General features: G+C 57.3%; 2 protein-coding genes across 2 annotated transcripts; one reads left to right on the plus strand and one right to left on the minus strand.

The window, feature by feature from the left end:
* Window positions 1-749: 749 nt before the first annotated feature.
* Window positions 750-12,664, plus strand: EAH_00015920 (hypothetical protein, conserved; the record flags this gene model as incomplete). Its single annotated transcript, XM_013391068.1, has 19 exons — window positions 750-1,062; window positions 1,406-1,508; window positions 1,768-1,850; window positions 2,103-2,236; window positions 3,066-3,109; window positions 3,248-3,373; window positions 4,755-6,880; window positions 7,040-8,379; window positions 8,514-8,699; window positions 8,870-9,037; window positions 9,133-9,507; window positions 9,723-9,797; window positions 9,913-9,996; window positions 10,177-10,295; window positions 10,467-10,614; window positions 10,762-10,950; window positions 11,079-11,639; window positions 11,822-12,193; window positions 12,521-12,664. 19 exons carry the CDS (start codon window positions 750-752, stop codon window positions 12,662-12,664), a joined length of 6,690 nt encoding a protein of 2,229 aa, XP_013246522.1.
* A 637-nt stretch (window positions 12,665-13,301) lies between these two features.
* On the minus strand, window positions 13,302-17,023 carry EAH_00015930 (zinc finger (CCCH type) protein, putative; the record flags this gene model as incomplete). The annotated part of the gene is made up of 5 exons (XM_013391069.1): window positions 13,302-14,292; window positions 14,482-14,576; window positions 14,697-14,777; window positions 14,983-15,115; window positions 15,639-17,023. The coding sequence occupies 5 exons, from the start codon at window positions 17,021-17,023 to the stop codon at window positions 13,302-13,304; spliced, it is 2,685 nt and encodes an 894-aa protein (XP_013246523.1).
* Between the last annotated feature and the right edge of the window lie 103 nt (window positions 17,024-17,126).

Genomic DNA, 17,126 nt, shown 5'->3' on the forward strand with positions numbered 1-17,126 from the left:
AGCAGCAGCAGCCGCAGCAGCAGCAGCAGCAGCAGGGTGGCTAGAGAAGAAAGCGGAGATGTTTCAGCAGAAAATAATAAGGAGAGAGGAAATCTAGAAAAACAAAATACAAATTGCAAGAGAGACACAAAAGCTGCTTCAGCGGTAGCGGCGCTGTCCTGTTACTGCATCAGCAGCAGCAACAACAACAGAAGCAGCAGCAGCATGCAGCAGCAGCAGCAGCGGCATCGGCTGCGGTGTTGCTAAGCTGTGTCTTTCACCCTGTTTTTTAAATGAGTATTTCTGTGTCTTTGTCGTTCTATTTTTTCTTTTGGCGGTGCTAAATGCAATCAGCTTTGCTGCTGCAGCAGCAACGCCGCACCAGCCGCAGCAGCAGCAGCCACAGCAGCAGCAAAGGTAGCAGCAGCCGCTGCTGCAGGACGAAGGCCACGAGGACCTGAGGGATTGAAGCTAAGAGGGTCTGGGGGGCCTCTGGCTCTCCAAGACTTAGCTTCTGCTGCTGCTGCTGCTGCTACTGTCGCAGTGCTTTCTTCTGTTGCTGCTGTTGCTGCAGCACGTGCGTGCTGCTGCTGCAAGGACCAGCTGCTAGACAACGGGATTTCTACTAGCAGCAGCAGTAGCTGCTGCAGCTGCTGCAGCGCTTCTTAGGCATCGCTGTCCTCTACACCTGCAGTAGCAGGAGCTGCTTCCTTTAACTTGCGCTGCCCCTATTTGCAGCAGCAACAGCAGCAGCAGCAGCAGCAGCGGGAATGTACAGCATGAGGCGAACGCTGTTGCCGCTGCTTGTAGCAGCAGTGCTGCTGCTGCTTGCGCCCCCTCGTGGGGTGTGGGGCGCAGCAGAGAGCAGCAGCTCCTCTCGTTTTGAAGGGGCTTCTAGTGAAGAAGCAGCCATTGCGCAGCTGAAGCAGCAGCAGCAGCAGCAGCAGCAGCAGCAGCAAAACAAGGAGCAGCAAAGCCAGCAGCAGCAGCTAGAACAGGAGCTGCAGGATGACGCGGAGTTCGCCTTGCAAAGAGGCTGGTTTAAGTTAGCCCAGGAAATAATTCTGCACTCCCACACAGTCGGTACGTACGCTGCTGCTGCTGCTGCTGCTGCTGCTGTTGCTGCTGCTGTTGCTGCTCGTATTGCTGTTTCTGCTGCTGCGGCCATTGCTGTTCCTGATGCTGCTGTTGCTCTTGTTGCGGCTGTTACTGCTGCTGCTTCCTTTTTGCGTGCGTCTTATGCTGGCCCATGCTGCTGTTTCACTGCTGCTGCTGTTGCTGCTGCTGTTGCTGCTGCTGCTCTTGTTGTTGCTGCTGCTGCTGCTGTTGCTGTTTTGCCTTGTTAACCTCATTTGGCGTTGATTTGTTGCCCTTCCCGGTTAACGAGCTGCTGCTGCAATTGCTGCTGCTGCTGCTGCTGCTGCAGGTGTAGACGTTGGGTATCGTGTGCGCCGTGTGGTGATGAATATGCGAAATGAGTTGTTGGAGGTTGAGCGCCTCCTCAGCAAACAGCACGATGCAATTGCAGTGTACGTACACCTGCAGCAGCAGCAGCAGCAGCAGCAGCAGTAGCAACAGTAGCAGCAACAACAGCAGCAGCAGCAACAGCAGCAGCGGCAGCAACAGCAAGATCTGCTACCTAGCGGCTGCTCCCCTCGAAGGCGAGGAGATGCATGAGCCTTCAACAAATCTGCTGACTGTTCACTCTTCGGTTGCTGCGGTTGTTTGTTGTTGCTGCTTGCTGCTGCTGCGGCTGCTTGCTGCTGCTGTTTGCTGCTGCTGCTGCAGGATGTCGCCGGCTTTTCAGTGGGCTGAGTCTCCTATTGAAGTATTTTTAAACATAAAATTTGCATACAGATGGAGCAGCCCTGGTATAGCTGCTGTTGCATATGCGGTTGCTGCTGGGTAGCTGCTGTTTCTGCTGTTGCTGCTGCTGTTTGTGCTGCTGCTGCGACTTCTGTTGCTGTTCTTATTGTGATGGTGCTGCTCTTGCTGCTGATGCGTGCGCTGCTGACTCGCTGCTGCTATCTCAACTACCTATTGCTGACATGCTGGTACATGTGCTACTGCTGTTGCTGCTGCTGCTGCTGCTGCTGCTGCTGCTGCTGCTGCTGCTGCTGCAGGTGCGTTGTCCTTGGAAGACAGCTCTATTTCAAGCACTTCTTCTTCTTTTACTTTCGTGGGCTTGGCGCAGCACTCAGGAGTGAAGAGACAGTATCGCCTCCACCTGAAGCTGTTTAAAGATATCCTTCCTGATGTAAGCCCTGCTGCTGCTGCTGCTGCTGTGGTGCTGCTGCGCTGCGCGTGCTGTGCTGTTGCTGCTCTGGTGCTGCTGCGCTGCGCATGTGGTGGTGGTGGTGCTGCTGCTGCTGCTCTTCCTGGTGTTGCTGCTGATCGGGCATTGGCTGCTGACAAGTGGCGTGGGGTTTGCTGCTGCTGTTTCTGTTGCTGCTGCGGCTGCTGCTGCTTCCGGGCTCGCTTGCTGCTGTGGCAGCGGCGTGAAGCCACACTTTAAGACACGTCTGCTGCAATTGCTGCTGCTGCTCCTGCTGCTGTTGCTGCTGCAGAAGACCAAGTGGAACTTCGCCTCCGTGGGCAAAGTCGTGTAAGAGTTGCTCTTGCTGCAGCTGTTGCTGCTCTTGCTGCAGCTGCTGCTGCTCTTGCTGCAGTTGCTGCTGCTCTTGCTGCAGTTGCTGCTGCACTTGTTGCAGCTGCTACTGCTCATGCTGCAGTTGCTGCTGGTTCTGCTGGCAGTAGGCCTCTGTGGCTGCCATTGCTGCAACGGCTGCTCCAGCTGTTGCTGCTCCTCTTGCTGCTGCTGCTGCTGCAGCGGGGGTGTTAATAAAGATGCAGATTTGCTGTTTGCTGCTGCAGGGTGACGTTGAAGAAGAAGGAAGTAGGGTTGTGGAGCCGCTTAACTGCAGACACCGTAAGAGACGACAGCAGCTGCTGCTGTAGCTGTTGCTGCTGCTGTTGCTGCTGCTGCTGCTGGGCTCATCGCTGCTACTGCAGAAGTGCCGAAGTGCCCAGACACCTTCGCTGTGCGGTGATGCTGCTGTTGCTGCTTCTGCTGTTGCTGCTTGCAGGCGAAGATCGCCAACATGAATGTCTGGCTGGACATGAGGGAGAAGTAAGAGGCACTGCTGTTGGTGTTGCTGCTGCTGCTCCTGCTGCTATTGTTGCTGCTGATTTTGCTTGTGCTTCAAGTGGCTGAGCACTTGCTGCGGTTCCCTAGCTGCTGCGACTGCTGCTGCTGCTGCTGCTGCAGGGTGCAGAAGGACGTGGACGCCTTCCTTGCGGGGAACTACACAGTGCCAGGAGACGCAGAAGGGGTAGACGAAGGGCAGCAGCAGCAGCAGCAGCAGCAAGGAGATGCACAGAAGGGAGAGGAGTTGTGAGTGGTGGGGGCGTTGTATCTGTTTTGTTTTATGGTGTATGTACACCAGAGCTGTCGGCAGCTGCTACCGCTGTCTGCTGCGGTGTACGTACACTTGAATAAACATTTTGCTGATGTCGTTGCTGCAACGCAGCAGCAGCGCAGCAGCGGAGACAGGACTTCTTTTGCTGCGGGGTTTACAGTGGCAGTTGCACTCTCTTGAGCTAGCTAGCTAGCTAAGCTATCTGTCTAGCTAGCTAGCCAAGTATCTATCTGTCTAGCTAGCTAGCCAAGCAGCTAGCTAGCTAGCTAGCTAGCCACGTTGTCTCTGGCGAGTATAATAGGAGATAGGGCTCGTAGGGTCCCTTGAAAGCAATGAGAGACTCCCCAAAGCAGCAGCACCAGCGGGCAGCAGCAGCAGCAAGCAGCATTAGCGGGCAGCAGCAGCAATGAGCAGCAGCAACAGCAAACAGCAGCAGCAAGCAGCAGCAGCAAGCAACGCAGATGTGTAGAGGATTTGGTTTGTGGAGACAGCAGGGTGTCGCTGCGGGACAAGTGGCTGCTGCTGCTGCTGCTGCTGCTGCTGCACTTGCTAATGCTACACTTGCTGCTGCTATTAAAGTCCTTTCTGCAGCTTCTGCTGCAGCGGGACCGTCCTATGTGCAGCAGAGAATATACTATTGACACCCCTCATTATTTTGGGGTGTACGTACACCGTGCGTCTGTCCCCTTTGCTGCTTGCTGCTGCCTTTGTCTCTGTTTCGCTCTGAGGAGACAGAGACACGGAGACAGCAACCCACGCACACACCTTTGCTGTCGTGTCTTGCTGCTACCTTACAAACAGAGCAGCAGCAGCAGCAACAAGAGCAGCAGCTACAGCAGCAGTTACAGCATCAGCAGCCGTAGCAGCAGCAGTGAAGTTCAGCGGGGAGAGCAGCATAGCATAGAAAAACAGCAGCTACGTATACACCTCAGATACACCATCGGTATAAACAGGTACAAGCAGAAAGAAGGCCAAGCGACGTGCAGCAGCAGATCCTGTTGCTGCTGCTGTTGCTGCTACCTGCTATTGCTAGCAGCAACGAGATCTGCTGCTGTTGCTGCTGCCTGCTATTGCTAGCAGCAACGACATCTGCTGCTGTTGCTGCTGCTGGTGCAGCTGCCCCTTAGAGCGTGTGGGTGGTAACAGTAGGAAGAAATAGCGGCAGATTTAGCAACTTTGGCAGCAGCAGCAAGTGTTGCTGCTGCTGTTGCTGCTGTTGCTGCTGCTGCTGCTCACAGTAACACCGACCCCACCGGGCTGCAGCGGCTGTCAGCATGGCAGCCCCTACTGCAGCAAAGCCCCTCTCTTTGTTCATTAAGTTCATTATTAAATTTTTGTGTTTTGTTTGTTGATTAGCAGCAGCAGCGTCATCGGCAGCAGCAGCTGCAGCAGCAGCAGCAGCAGCAGTCGATGGCGACTCCACTTGAGGCTGTGCGTACACCCCAGCCCTGCTGCTGCAGCAGATCTACAGCGGCCGCCGCAGACAGAAGCTCCTGCAGCAGCAATAGGAGCAGGAGCAGCAGCAAAAGCAGCTGCAGCAGCTCGCACTTTGGCAGCAAAGATGCAGCAGCAGCGGCTCCTCGTCTCTGGGCTGCCGGCGCGGAGTCCCTTCGCACCGACAGCAGCAACAGCAGCAGATGCAACAGCAGCAGCAGCAGGACGCAGCATCAACAGCAGCATAGCATCTACGGCTGCTGCGCCCCCCTCCCCGTTTGCTAGGCCTTCTCTCTCTTCGCTTGAAGGCACCTTGTCGCATGCGCTGCACCGCAGGAGCAGCAACACAAGCAGCAGCAGCAGCAGCAGCAACAGCAACAGCAGCAGCAGCAACACTGGGTTCGACTCCGTGGCGCTGCGGCTGCAAGCAGCAGCAGCAACTCCCATTGACAGCAGCAGCAGCACTGCAGGAGAAGATTCATCATCCATCATTTCTCGCCAGCAGCAGCAGCAGCAACAGCGGGAGCAGCAGCAGCAGTTTGCTTCTGGCGAGGCAGCCCCTGCAGGACTGCATAATGGCCATCAGATGCAGCGCCAGCTTCAGCAGCAGCAGCAGCAGCAGCAGCAGCAATCCAGGAGACAGCTGGGAGGAAAGGGGCCTCTGCTGCTTAGTGAACTGGATACCCCCTTCGAAGTGGCGAGAAGCAGCAAAGCGGCGCTCTTCTTAGCAGGTGTCTCCCGTCCTCAGCATCAGCAGCAGCAGCAGCAACAACAGCAGCAGCAGCAGCAGCAGCAGGGAGCAACAGCAGCTGCTGCAACGCCCAGCAGCGCGAACCAGGCGAAGCTGCTGCCTGCCTTTCCGGAGAGCACCGCTGCAGCCTTGAGGAGCAACGCCACCAGGTCTTCTGCAGCAAGCAGCAGCAGCAGCAGCAGCATGACGGGTCTTGCTGCTACACAGGGCAGTAACAGCGGCGGGCATCTGCTGTCTCTGCCGTCTTCAAATGGAGACACAGCACTTTCAAGCAGCAGCGCTGCTGCAGCAGCAACAGGTTCCCGCAGCATGAGCAGCGACAGTGGTGCGGCTGCTGCTGCTGCTGCTGCTGCAGCGACAGCAGCAGCAGCAACCCGCAGCAGAGCAGAAGCGACGAAAGCCATTGCTGCTTCTCGCGAGCTGCTGCAGCGGGTGGGCCGCTTCTTGGGTTCGCGTCCAGCAGCAGGAGCAGCAGAAGGTGCAGCAGCAGCAGCAGCTGCTGCTACATCACAGGCTGCAGAACCCCTGGGGGCCCAGGCGCAGCCAACGTTGCTGCAGTCATCTTCAGTTGCTGCTGCTGCTGCTGCAGTTCCTTCTGCTGCTACTTCTGCTGCTGCTGGAGTTCAGGGCAGCGTGTTCACTGTCTCTTCGCTAACAGCGTCTTGGATGCAAGGCAGCCAGCAGCAGCAGCAGCAGCAGCAACTGCAACAACAGCAGCAGCAGCAGCAGCCTGTGCTGCAGCGCGTAATGCAAGCGCACCGGCCCTCAGCTGCTTCCGAAGCCCTGGGCTGGTCCTGGTCAGATGAAGAGGCGGAGGCAGCAGTGCAGCAACTGCTGCTCCCGCAGCAGCAGCAGCAACAACAGCAACAGCCGCAACAGCAGCAACAGCAACCTCAGCCACAGCAGCAGCACGACACGCAGCAACCTCCGCAGCAGCAGCACGAATATGAAGCGCATGTTGCCTGGAACGCATTAAAGCGCAGTGCCAGCAGCAGCGGCAGCAGCAGCAGCAGCATCAGCGGCAGTAGCGGCAGCAGCAGCAGCAGCAGGGAAGCAGAAGAGATAGAGAGAAGGACTCTGCCCTACTTCTCAGCTGCTCCTCATGCGGAGCCCCCGCTGCAGCAGCTTGGCGAAGCAGCAGCATATCCATCCGCTGCCTCTGCCACTTCTTCGCCTGACAGCAGCAGCAGCAACAGCAGCAGCGGCAGCAACAACAGCAGCAGCAAGCCTGTGGAGCAGCTAGGAAAAGCTTTTGCTGCTGCAGGGGGCGGGCTGGGCAGCCGCTGCACAACGGCAGGTGGGGATTTGCTGCTGCTGCTGCTGCTGCAGTTGTTGTTGCTTTTTTGTTGTTGCTGCTGTAGTTGTTGCTGCTGCTGTGTGGGTGTGAGTCCGCTGCTGCTTCTTGGGGTTTAGCTTTGTGCTGTTGCTGCTGCTTTTGCTGCTGTTGCTGCTGCAGGAGGAGCGACTGAGTCGGGGACGCCGTCTCCAACGTCATCGGGACACCCTTGGAACTTGCAGCAGCAGCAGCAGCAGCAACAGCAGCAGCAGCAACACCTGCTGCAGCCGCAGCAAGAGGCCGTCATCGGCAGCAGGAACTATCTTGGCGTTCATGCAGGCGGAGTTGCCGCAGCACCTTTCCACGAGCGGCAGCAGCAGCAGCAGCAGCAGCAGCAAGATGAAATTCTGTCCTCTTCTTCTTTGGCTTCATCGGAGGTAGAAGCGGTGGCGGGGGCCCTGGAGTCTAGCCCAGACGGCGTTGCAGGTCTGCTGCCTTTTGAGTTTGAACAGCAGCAGCAGCAACAACAGCAGCAGCAGCAGCTCCACTTGCAGCAGCAGCAGCAACAGCTTCTGATGCAGCAATCTCCAACAAGGCTGCTTCGCCCCTACCCCACGTTGCTCGACAGGCCACAGGCTCTGCATGCTTCCAGCAGCAGCAACAGCGGCAGGAACTCCTTAGTCCCCTTCCCTGCTGCTGCTGCTGCTGCTGCTGCTCCACCGGAAGCCTCCCAAGAGCCGAACGTTGCAGCTAGCAGCAGCAACAACAGCAGCAAGTGGTTGCTGCAGTCTGTCGCTCCCTTAGCCCAGACAGCAGACTTCGGGCGTTTGTATGACGACTCATCTCATGCTTCTTCTCCTGCTTCTTCTGCAGCAGCAGCAGCAGAAGCAGCTGCAGCAGCAACAACAGCAGCAGCAGCAACAGGTGGAGGCCAGCAGCTGGCGCTGCTAGCGTCCCCTGCGCCTTCCTTCGGGAGCAGCAGCAAGATGTTTCAGGTGCAAAGCCCTGCTGCTGCTTCTGTTTCTGCTGCTTCTGACATGGACAGTCCTCTGTGGATGCAGCAGCAGCGGCAGCAGCAACAGCAGCAGCAAGAGGCGCAGGTGGTGCAGCTGCTGCAGCAGCAACACGTGGCAGAGCTTCGCAGCAGCAGAGAGAGACTAAGAGATAACTTGTGGGTGCTGCTGCAAGACCTTGATAAGATGCTGTATGCAGCGGAGCTGCAGCCGCTGCAGCTGTGGAGAACAGCAAGCCGCTGCCACCCTCGGCTGCCTCCAGCAGCACAGCAGCAGCAGCAGCAGCAGGATGAGTTCGCATGCGAGATTGAAACCACTGAGGTGTATGTACAGCAGGTTGTACAGTGCTGCTCCGACGCCGTCACGCAAACCCTTCAGGCCCATCAGGCACGGGGGCAGCTGTTGCTGCAGGTGCAGCAGCTGCAGCAGCAGCAGCAAGCAGCAGCAGCTAAGCACCAAGAAGCGCTCTCCAAGCTTCGCAAGCAAAATGACGCCCTTGCTTCGGAGGTATCGTTTTGCTGCTATTGCTGCGGCTGCTGTTGCTGCTGCTGCTTTATTGCTGCTGCTGCTGCGTAGTAGTTTGGAGCTGATAGTGGGGAGTACATACACCCCGAATGTTGCTGCTGCGACTTCTGCTGCAGGCCGATGCTGCGCGTGCTGTTGCTGCGGACCTGCAGCGGCAAGCTGGTGCAGCAGCATCGCTGCAGCAGCAGCTGCAAGCAGCAAAACACAGGAATGAGGAGCTGCTGCAGCAGCTGCAGGAAGCCAAGAAGAAGACACAGCTGCAGCGGGAAATGATAGTCGATAGAGACAACCAAATACGCGTAGTGCGTTGCTGCTTCTACTACTGCTGCAGCAAGCAGCAGCAGAAGTTGCTGCTGCTGCAGAAACTGGTGCAGCTGCTGCTAGAGTTTGTATTCGGAACGGCCTGGGGGTGTTGGCTTGCTGCAGGCGCTGATTTGCTGTTGCTGCTGCTGCGTGTGGGGTGTTGCTGCAGCTGGAGCAGCGCGAAGCAGTGGCCGCTCGGCAGCAGCAGCAGCAGCAGCAGCGTGCTGCTCGCATGCTGCAGTCGGGGCTACTGCACCGAAGGGCTTCTGCTGGAGGACAGCAGCAAATGCTGCTGAAGAGAGAAGCACTGGAGGTGGCGAGGCAATACGAAGCCAAGGTAATCGTCATGTGCTGCTGGTGGTTGTTGTTGCTGCTGCTGATGCTGTTGCTGCTGCAGTAGACGGTTGGTGCGGCGCTGGGTTGCTGCTGCAGGTGGAGTCAAAGCAGCGGGAGATTGACGGGCTCGCAGCAGCATTGAAGGTGGCGCAGCAGCAGCTGCAGCAGCAGGGGGGAAGCGGTGCAGCAGATGCTGCTGCAGCAGCGGCTGCTGCAGCAGCAACGGCAATAGCAACTGCAACAGCAGAGGCACAGGAGGAGAAAGCTGCTGTTGCAGAGCTGCAGCGGAGAGAACAGCAGCTTCAGCATCAGGTAGAGCAGCTGCAGCAGCAGCTGCAGCAGCAGCAAAAGAAGCATCAGCAGCAACGCAAGCAGCAGCAGCACAACCATGAACTCGAGGTAGCAGCTCTTCGCTCTGATGTGGCTATGCTTACCGAAGCCCTAGAGAGGGAGAAGACGGACAGAATGAAGGTCTGCTCTTGCTGCTGCTGTTTCTTGCTGCTGCTCGAGTTGCTGTTATTGCTGCTGCAGCTGCAAGCTGCCGGTGCAGCGAATGCAGCTGTGCTTGGATTGCCTTCGCCTGTTGCTGCTGCTGCAGCAGCAGCTCTAGCAGCCAACGGCAGTAGCGCTATCCTCATCGGGGACCAGGCGTGATTCTGCTGCTGTTTCTGCTGCTGCTACTGTAGGCAGAAGCTGCTGCTGTGCTGCAGCAGCAACGGGACGAAAAAGCTGCAGCAGATCTGCGGGCTACAAAAGAGGAGGTAAGCAGCAGAATGTCGTGGGTTTGCAGCGTCAGTTGGTGCTGCTGCTGCTGCTTCGCGTGCCGCTACTCCAGTAGCATCTGCTGCTGCTGCTGCTGCTGCGTTTGCTGCTTAGCTGGAGACGGAGGTGGCGGAGCTTCGCTTGAGGCCCTCAACAGAAGAAGTCGCAGCCCTGCATGAACAGCTGCGAGAGATGCAGGTCTGCTGCTGCTGCTGCTGCTGCTAGTGTTGCAAGTTTGCTGTTGTGCTTCGCTTCTGTTGTGCTGTTGCTGCTGTGTTGCTGCTGCTGCTGCTGTTCGTTGCTTCGAATCACTGGGGCTCATGAGCCGCTCATCTCTGTTGCTCTCCATTGCCGCTGTTGCTGCTGCTGCTGCTGCAGGAGCAGCTGAATCCCCTGAAGGATTCTGAAGGCTGCGGAGACCCGCGGCTGCTCATGCGCTGCGACAAGGCGCTGCAGGGGATGCAGCGGGAGGCACTGCAGCAGCTCGTCAAGGTCCGGTGCTGCTGCTGCTGCTTCTGCTGCTGTTGCTGTTACTATTGGCGTTTTATCCTGTTGCTGCTGCTGCACTTGTTGCTGTTTTCTCTTTGTGGTGCTGCTGGTGCTGGTACTACGCCTGTTACTCATGCCTCTGTATGATTGCTGCTGCTGCTGCCGTGTATATTATGCAGTCTTGCTGCAGCTGTGCTTGCGGGTGCTGTGTGGGGTGTCTGTACACTGCAGCGGTGCTGCGTGGCGTTTCGGTGTCTCCCCTCAAGTCTCTCTGGGATCGCTTTGGTGCAGCAGCAAAACCAGCTGCTGCAGCAACAGCTGCTGCGGGTTAGACGAAGCCCACGGAGCAGCAGCAACACCACCAGCACCTGCAGCAGCAGCAGCAGCAACACCGGAGTATCAGCAGCAGCAGCAGGAGTTGGTTTGAGGGCTGTAGTGTTGCTGCTGTTGTATATCTGTCTGTCTTTGCTGCAGGTTCTGCTAGCCTTGGTGCTGCAGGCTGTGCCTCCCTCTGACTCGGAGTTGCTGCGCAGCATGAAGAGGAGGCTGAAGCAGCAAAGGGCGCCAAAGGTGACGACGGAGTGCTGCAGCAGCAGCCTGCAGCAGCAAAAGCTGCTCTTCATCGCTAGAGCCCTCTCCAAGCTCAAGTGCCATGCTAAAACAGTACGATATCCTGCTGCTGCTGCTTTTGCTGCTGCTGCGGGGTGCCTGCACTTGCTGAGAGACCTACTGTCTCTGCTGCTGCTATTGCTGCTGCTGCTCTTGCTGCTGCTTGTGATGTTTCTGAACAGCTAAGCAACTACACGGCGCTGCAGCGGCTGCTGCGGGAGCTTGTGGGGCCGCCTGGGGCCTGCGTAGTGTCCGTGGAGGAGCAGCTGCAGCAGCAGCAACAGCAGCAACAGCAGCAGATTGCTGCTTTGCTGGAAGAATGCTGCACTATAAATGTGCAGGAGCCTCTTGACCTGCTGCAAGAGCAGCCGTCTGTTGAGGAGTTCTTCTCTCGCCTCGTTTGCATGCAGCAGCAGCACGACGCGCAGCAGCAAGCTGTGCTGGCAGCAGCAGCAGCAGCAGACGCTCAAGCTGTATCGTCTCTTCGCCAGATTGTGCAGCAACAGCAGCAACAGCAGGAACAACAGCTGCAACAGCAGCAGCAGCAACAGCTGCTAACGGCGGAGCAGCAGCAGCAGCAGCAATTTCTAGCAGAGTTACAGACACGCCTTGGCTACAAGAATATAGAAGATTGTGTTGCAGGTGTACAGACAGCTCTCCGCCGCCACCGCCCTCTCGATACTCTCTTCAGATCTGTCTGCGACCTCCTGGGGGTCCCTCGCAGCACTGCAACTTGCTCGCAGGTACAGCAGCAGCAGCAGCAGCAGCAGCAGCAGCTGTAGTAGTACTAGTGGTAATAGTAGTACCAGTAGTGGCACCTGTTGAGGTTGCAGCAGCACGCGTAGAGGGAAGCTGCAGCAAACCATGTTTCATTATTTTATTGCTGCTGCTATTCCTGCTGCTTTTGCTGCTGCTGCTGCTGCAGGTAGAGCGGGAAGTGGTGCGGCTTCTGGAGAGCAGCAAACAGCACGCCGAGATGCTGCAGCAGCAGCAGCGTCTAATCGTGCAGCAGCAAGCCATCATACTGAGCAGCAACACGCTCGTGGCTCCTGCTGCTGTAGCTGCAGCAAATGCGCAGCTGGCAGCAGTAGAAGCATCCGTTGTCCCACAGCTGCAGCTCCCAGCTGCAACGCAGCAGCAGCAGCAGCAGCAGCAGCAGCCGCAGCCGCAGCAGCCTCCTGCTGCAGCAACGGCAGCAGCAGCTACAACTAATGACCAAACGTCTGCTGCTTCAAAGGAGACAGTTGCACGCGTTTTAAGTGAACTGCTGCATTCTGCCATTCATGGCCGCTCCCCAGTGAATGCAGCAGCATAGCTGCAGCAGCAGCTGCTGCTGCTGCTGCTGTGGCTGCAGGGACTAGAACTAAACGTCAGGGCACCGCCATTTGGTTTAAAGGCCCTTGGCCTCAGGCAATTAGTTTCGTTTGCTTCAAAAGGAAATTGATGCAGCAGCGTTGCTGCTGCTGCTGCACGGACTGCTGCTGCTACACGTGCTGCTGCTGTTACAGGTGCTGCTGCTGCTACGCTTGCTGCTGCTGCTGCTGCATGTACTGCTACACTTGCTGCTGTTGCCGTACACCCTTTCTACGTCTCATGTTTCTGCTGCTGCCGCACTGCGGAACAGCCCTGCCCGGACCAGGAAGAACAGCAAAAGCAGCAACAGCAACAGCAGCAACAGCAGCAGCAACAGCAGCAGCAACAGCTAGCAGGGAGCACAAATATAGCCTCGCAGCTGCGACTCCATCATCAAATTCTGCGCACCGCTTAGGGACGCGCCATAGTACAGAAAATAGGGGCAGAAGCAGTAGCAACAGCAGCAGCAAACTGCGCTGGTGCTGCCACTGCTGCTGCTGCTGCTGCTGCTGCTACAAGTACTACTAAAGAAGCAAGACAACGAACAACAACTTCGTTCCGCCGGGGACGCACAGCTGGGCCTGCTGACGACCGACACGTAACTACGATATATCCACCACACGCTGCTGCAACAGCTGCTGCTGCTGCTGCTGCACCACAAACTGCTGCAACAGCTGCTGCTGCCGCTGCAACAGCTACTGCTGCTGCTGCAACAGCTGCTGCTGCAGCATTTGCTGGTGTTAACGGTTTCTGCTGAAGCAGCTGCAGCAGCAGCAGCTGCTGCTGCTGCAGCTACTGCTGCTGCAACAGCTGCTGCTGCTGCAGCAGCTGTTGCTGGAAGCAAGGACCTGCCATTCCCCCCCTTGGCACAAGCAGCCGGCGAGCCCCAAATGCCAGCAGCAAGCTGACAGCAGCAACAAACTTGGCTATCTTCACGCACCTAGGTGTTTCTATCCCAGATTGCTGCTGCTGCCGCAACAGCTGCTGCTGCTGTTGATGCTGCCGCTGCTGCTCTTGGTGCTGCTACTGCTGCTGCGTAATGGGGAGACCGTTCATGCATCTCTCGGTCCTTCGGTACGCTGCTGCTGCTGCACACCGGCGGCAGCTACTGTTGAAGTAGGTGCTGCTGCTGCTGCTGCTGCTGCCGCTGCCGCTGCTGGGCTGACGAGCGGTTGCTGCACTGGGGGCACTTGCAGCATCGGAAAAGGAGGGTAGATGCCGAGGGGAAAACTGGTGGGGGCATACTGTGGCCCCGGAGCAGCAGCAGCAGCAGCAGCAGCTGCTGCTGCTGCTGCGTATGGCATCTGCACAAAAGGAGTTGTATACGGAAGAAGCCCTGACAGTGTGGGGTAGACGTCTGTAGGCACAAAAGGCACCTGTGCATACACCGGAGCACCGCTCTCCACTGCAGCACGTTGCATCAGCAGCAGCTGCTGCTGCTGCTGATGCTGCTGTTCGTGCTGCTTCCAGCCGTGGCTTGGATCCTGCTCCGCCACGAACTGCTGCTGCTGCTGCTGCTGATGCTGCTGCTGCTGCTGCTGCCCTCTCGAGGAATGGCCATCCCCTCCTCGACGATGGTGCCCGTGCGCATGGTGATGGTGGTGATGCAGCTGCTGCTGCTTCTGCTGCTGCTGTTGCTGCTGCTGCCTATCTGCCGAGATTGGTCTGTTGTTTTGCGTAGGTGCCGATACACCCCGTTGCCGCTCGGGGCCAGGTGATTGCTGCTGCAGCTGCTGCTGTAGCTGCTGCACCTCCGTTGGGGTGCCTGGGGCCGTTGCAGCAGCAGCAGCACTAGCACCAGCAGAAGCAGCGGGAGCAGCAACGGAGCTCGCAGCAGTGCTTGCTGCTGCTGCTGCTGCAGGGAGTCCTGCGGCAGGTTGCTGCTGCCCCTCCCCAGCACCTTTCCTCGCTTTGCTTCTTATTACTGCTGCTTCTGCTGCTGCAGCAACATTGAGGCTAGCAGCACCCCGCAGCTCCTCCAGCAGCGCCACAATATTCAACCCATGTACTGAAGCAAACTTCTCCAGCTCCGTCCGTCGATAACTGCAGCAAAAGCAGCAGCAGCAGCAGCACAGCAGCAGCAGAACACAAACGCTCATGCAGCCGCTACCAACGAATGGCAGGTAATTGGGCCCGCTGCTGCACGCCCCGTCCGTAATGCCTGCCCCTGCTGCTGTTGCTGGTGCTGCTGCTGTTGCTACTGTTGTTGCTGCTATTGTTGCTGCTGCTTACTTGCGCTTCCGCAGCTCCTGCTCGCCGTGTGCATGGCGGCAGCTGTCTCCTGCGGGGCAGACGCCGCCCCGCACCCAGAACTTGCATAGCTTCGTCTGCAGCAAAAGCAGCAGCATCACCACCAACACTCTCCACGCTCCTAGGGGGACGGCAGCAGCAGCAGCAGTAGCAACGGCAGCAGCAGCAGCAGCAGCAGCAGCAGCAGGGAGGCAAACCTTGTAGTAGTCGCTAGTGCTGCGCAGCTCCGCCTCGCCGTGGGCAAAGAGACACGAACCGTCCGTAGCCGGGCACGTACCCTGCAGTCGCCAAACCCTAAACCCTAAACCCTAAACCCTAAACCCTTATCCCTAGATGGTTTCAAAAGAGGATCTATGAAGAAGGGCCTCCAAGGGCTTGTGGATGCTGGTGTACGTAGGGTGTATATACTTAAGGGGTTAGTAAGCCTCCCCCACGGCGCTTAAGCCGTAGGGTCTAGGGTTTAGGGTTTAGGGTTTAACTGACCGCCTGCCAGTGTACACACATCTTCGTCTTCGTCAGTGCTGGGGGCTCTCGCAACTCCTCTGCGCTGTGGGCGTAGCTGCAGCTGTTGCTCTTAGAGCAGCTTCCGTTAAGAAAGTTCTGGCACATCTTTATGCTGCAACAACCATAATAAACATAATAATAATAATAATTATTATTATTATTATTTATTATTATTATTATTTTATTGTTATTTATTATCGTTATTATCTTATTGTTATTTTGTTATTATTACTATCTTTAGTTTATTATTGTTAACGAGCAAAAATAAATATCACCGCAACGCCATTATTAAGATGAACAAACTAACGCAACTAACCCTAAACCCTAAACCCTAAACCCTAAACCCTAAACCACAATGAACAGCAGCAGCCAAAGAATGTTGTTTCAGCATCTAGGGTTTAGGGTTTGGGGTTTGAAAGCAAATAAGGTATGGGGAAGCCAACTCTAACTACTAAAACAAGACGCGACACAGACAAGCCGGAGCAGCAGCAGCAGCAGCAGCAGCTGCTGCTGCTGCTGAACCTGCTGCAGCAAAACACGCTGTGAGAAGACTCTCCTCCCCCACACACACCCTCCCTGTCACCACAGCAGTGCTCTAAGCCCTAAACCCTAAACCCTAAACCCTAAACCCTCACCGGAAGAACTGGTCTTCCACTTGGTGCGTCTTCTTCTTCAGCATTGAGTGTGTAGCGTCGCTCTGTGTTCTCGTTCGGGTCCTGGTGCTGCTGCTGCTGCAGTTGCAGTTGCTGCTGCTGCTGTAACGGCTGTTGCTGTTGCTGTTGCTGCCAGCGCGGTTCCTAGGAGGCCTCGTGCAGCGCCTCTTCCTGGAGTTGCTGCAGCAAGCAGCAGCAGCTGATGCTGCTGCTGCAGTTGGCGCTGCTGCTGCTGCAGCAATGCCTTCTGCTATCGATCCGAACTTGCTGCTGCTCCCCACAGCAGCAGTGCCTGTTGCTGTTGCTGCTGGTGCTAGATTCTTGGGTTGGCGCAGCTGCTGCCGCTGCTGCCTCGAAGGGGGGGAGGCCGCATCCGGCTGCTGCGGCAGTTGCTGCTGCTCATCCTGCTCCTCTTGCTGCTGCTGCAACAGCAACTGCTGCTGCTCCTGCTGCTGCAGCTGAGGTTGCTGCTGCATCTGCGGCTGCTGCTGCAGCTGCGATTGCTGTTGCTGCATCTGCGGCTCCTGTTGCTGCTGCTGCTGCCGCCGCTGCGCTTCTGCGGAATCCAACGCCTCAGCCGCTTCTGCTGCTGCAGCGTTGCCTGTTGGGCGGCGCTCCTGGTGCAGCTGCTCTTGCTGCAGCTGCTGTTGCTGTAGCTGCTGTTGCTGTCGCTGCTGTTGCTGCAGCTGCTGTTGCTGCAGCTGCTCGGGGTGTAGCTGCTCTTGCTGCAGCTGCTCTTGCTGCAGCTGGTGCTGCTGCTGTTGCAGTTTCTGCTGCTCAACTTGAGGTTCGCATTCTTGTGGGCGGCCCTCAGGGTCGTGTTGATGGTCCTGGGGTGCTATCTTCAGCTGCTGCATCTGCTGCAGCAGCAGTTGCTGCTGCAGCTGCTGCAGCTGCTGCCGGCTTGGAATGCAGTCCCGCAGCACACCACTAACTAAGCTGGGGGCTGAGGGGCTGCGCCTCATGAGAGCAGCAGCAGCAGCAGCAGCAGACTGTTGCAGCGCGACGGCCCAAATCCCCGAGTTCTGTGCTGCAGCACCTGCTGGTGGGGGTCCTGCTGCTGCTGCTGCCAGTGCAGCTGCTGCTGCTGCTGAATCTCCTGCATGTTCATGCGCTTCCACCCACGAAGGATTAACTGAGCTTCTTAGAGGAGGTATTTCTCCCCCCTCTCGCTCGATGCTGCTTCTGCTGCAGGGGCTGCGGCAGCTGCCGTTGCTTGTGTCGCAAGCTGTGCCCCCACAGGTCTCCTTGCTGCAGCAGCAAATGCTGCAGTTGCAGCTGCTGCTGCCCGTGCAAGCATTCTCACCTGAGGCCTCCGCCCCTTGTCCAACAAACGGGCGCTCGGGGAACCTGAGCGAGGGAGACATTCTAGGAAACGCTGCTGCTGCTGTTGCTGCTGGTGGTGTTGTGTTGCTGCAGCTATTGCTGCCGGTGCTCTGTTGCTGCAGATGTTACAGTTGTTGACGCTAC

This window comes from Eimeria acervulina, genomic scaffold (assembly GCF_000499425.1).
Source record: "Eimeria acervulina Houghton genomic scaffold, Eah_scaff98, whole genome shotgun sequence".
NCBI classification, from domain to species: Eukaryota; Apicomplexa; class Conoidasida; order Eucoccidiorida; family Eimeriidae; genus Eimeria; species Eimeria acervulina.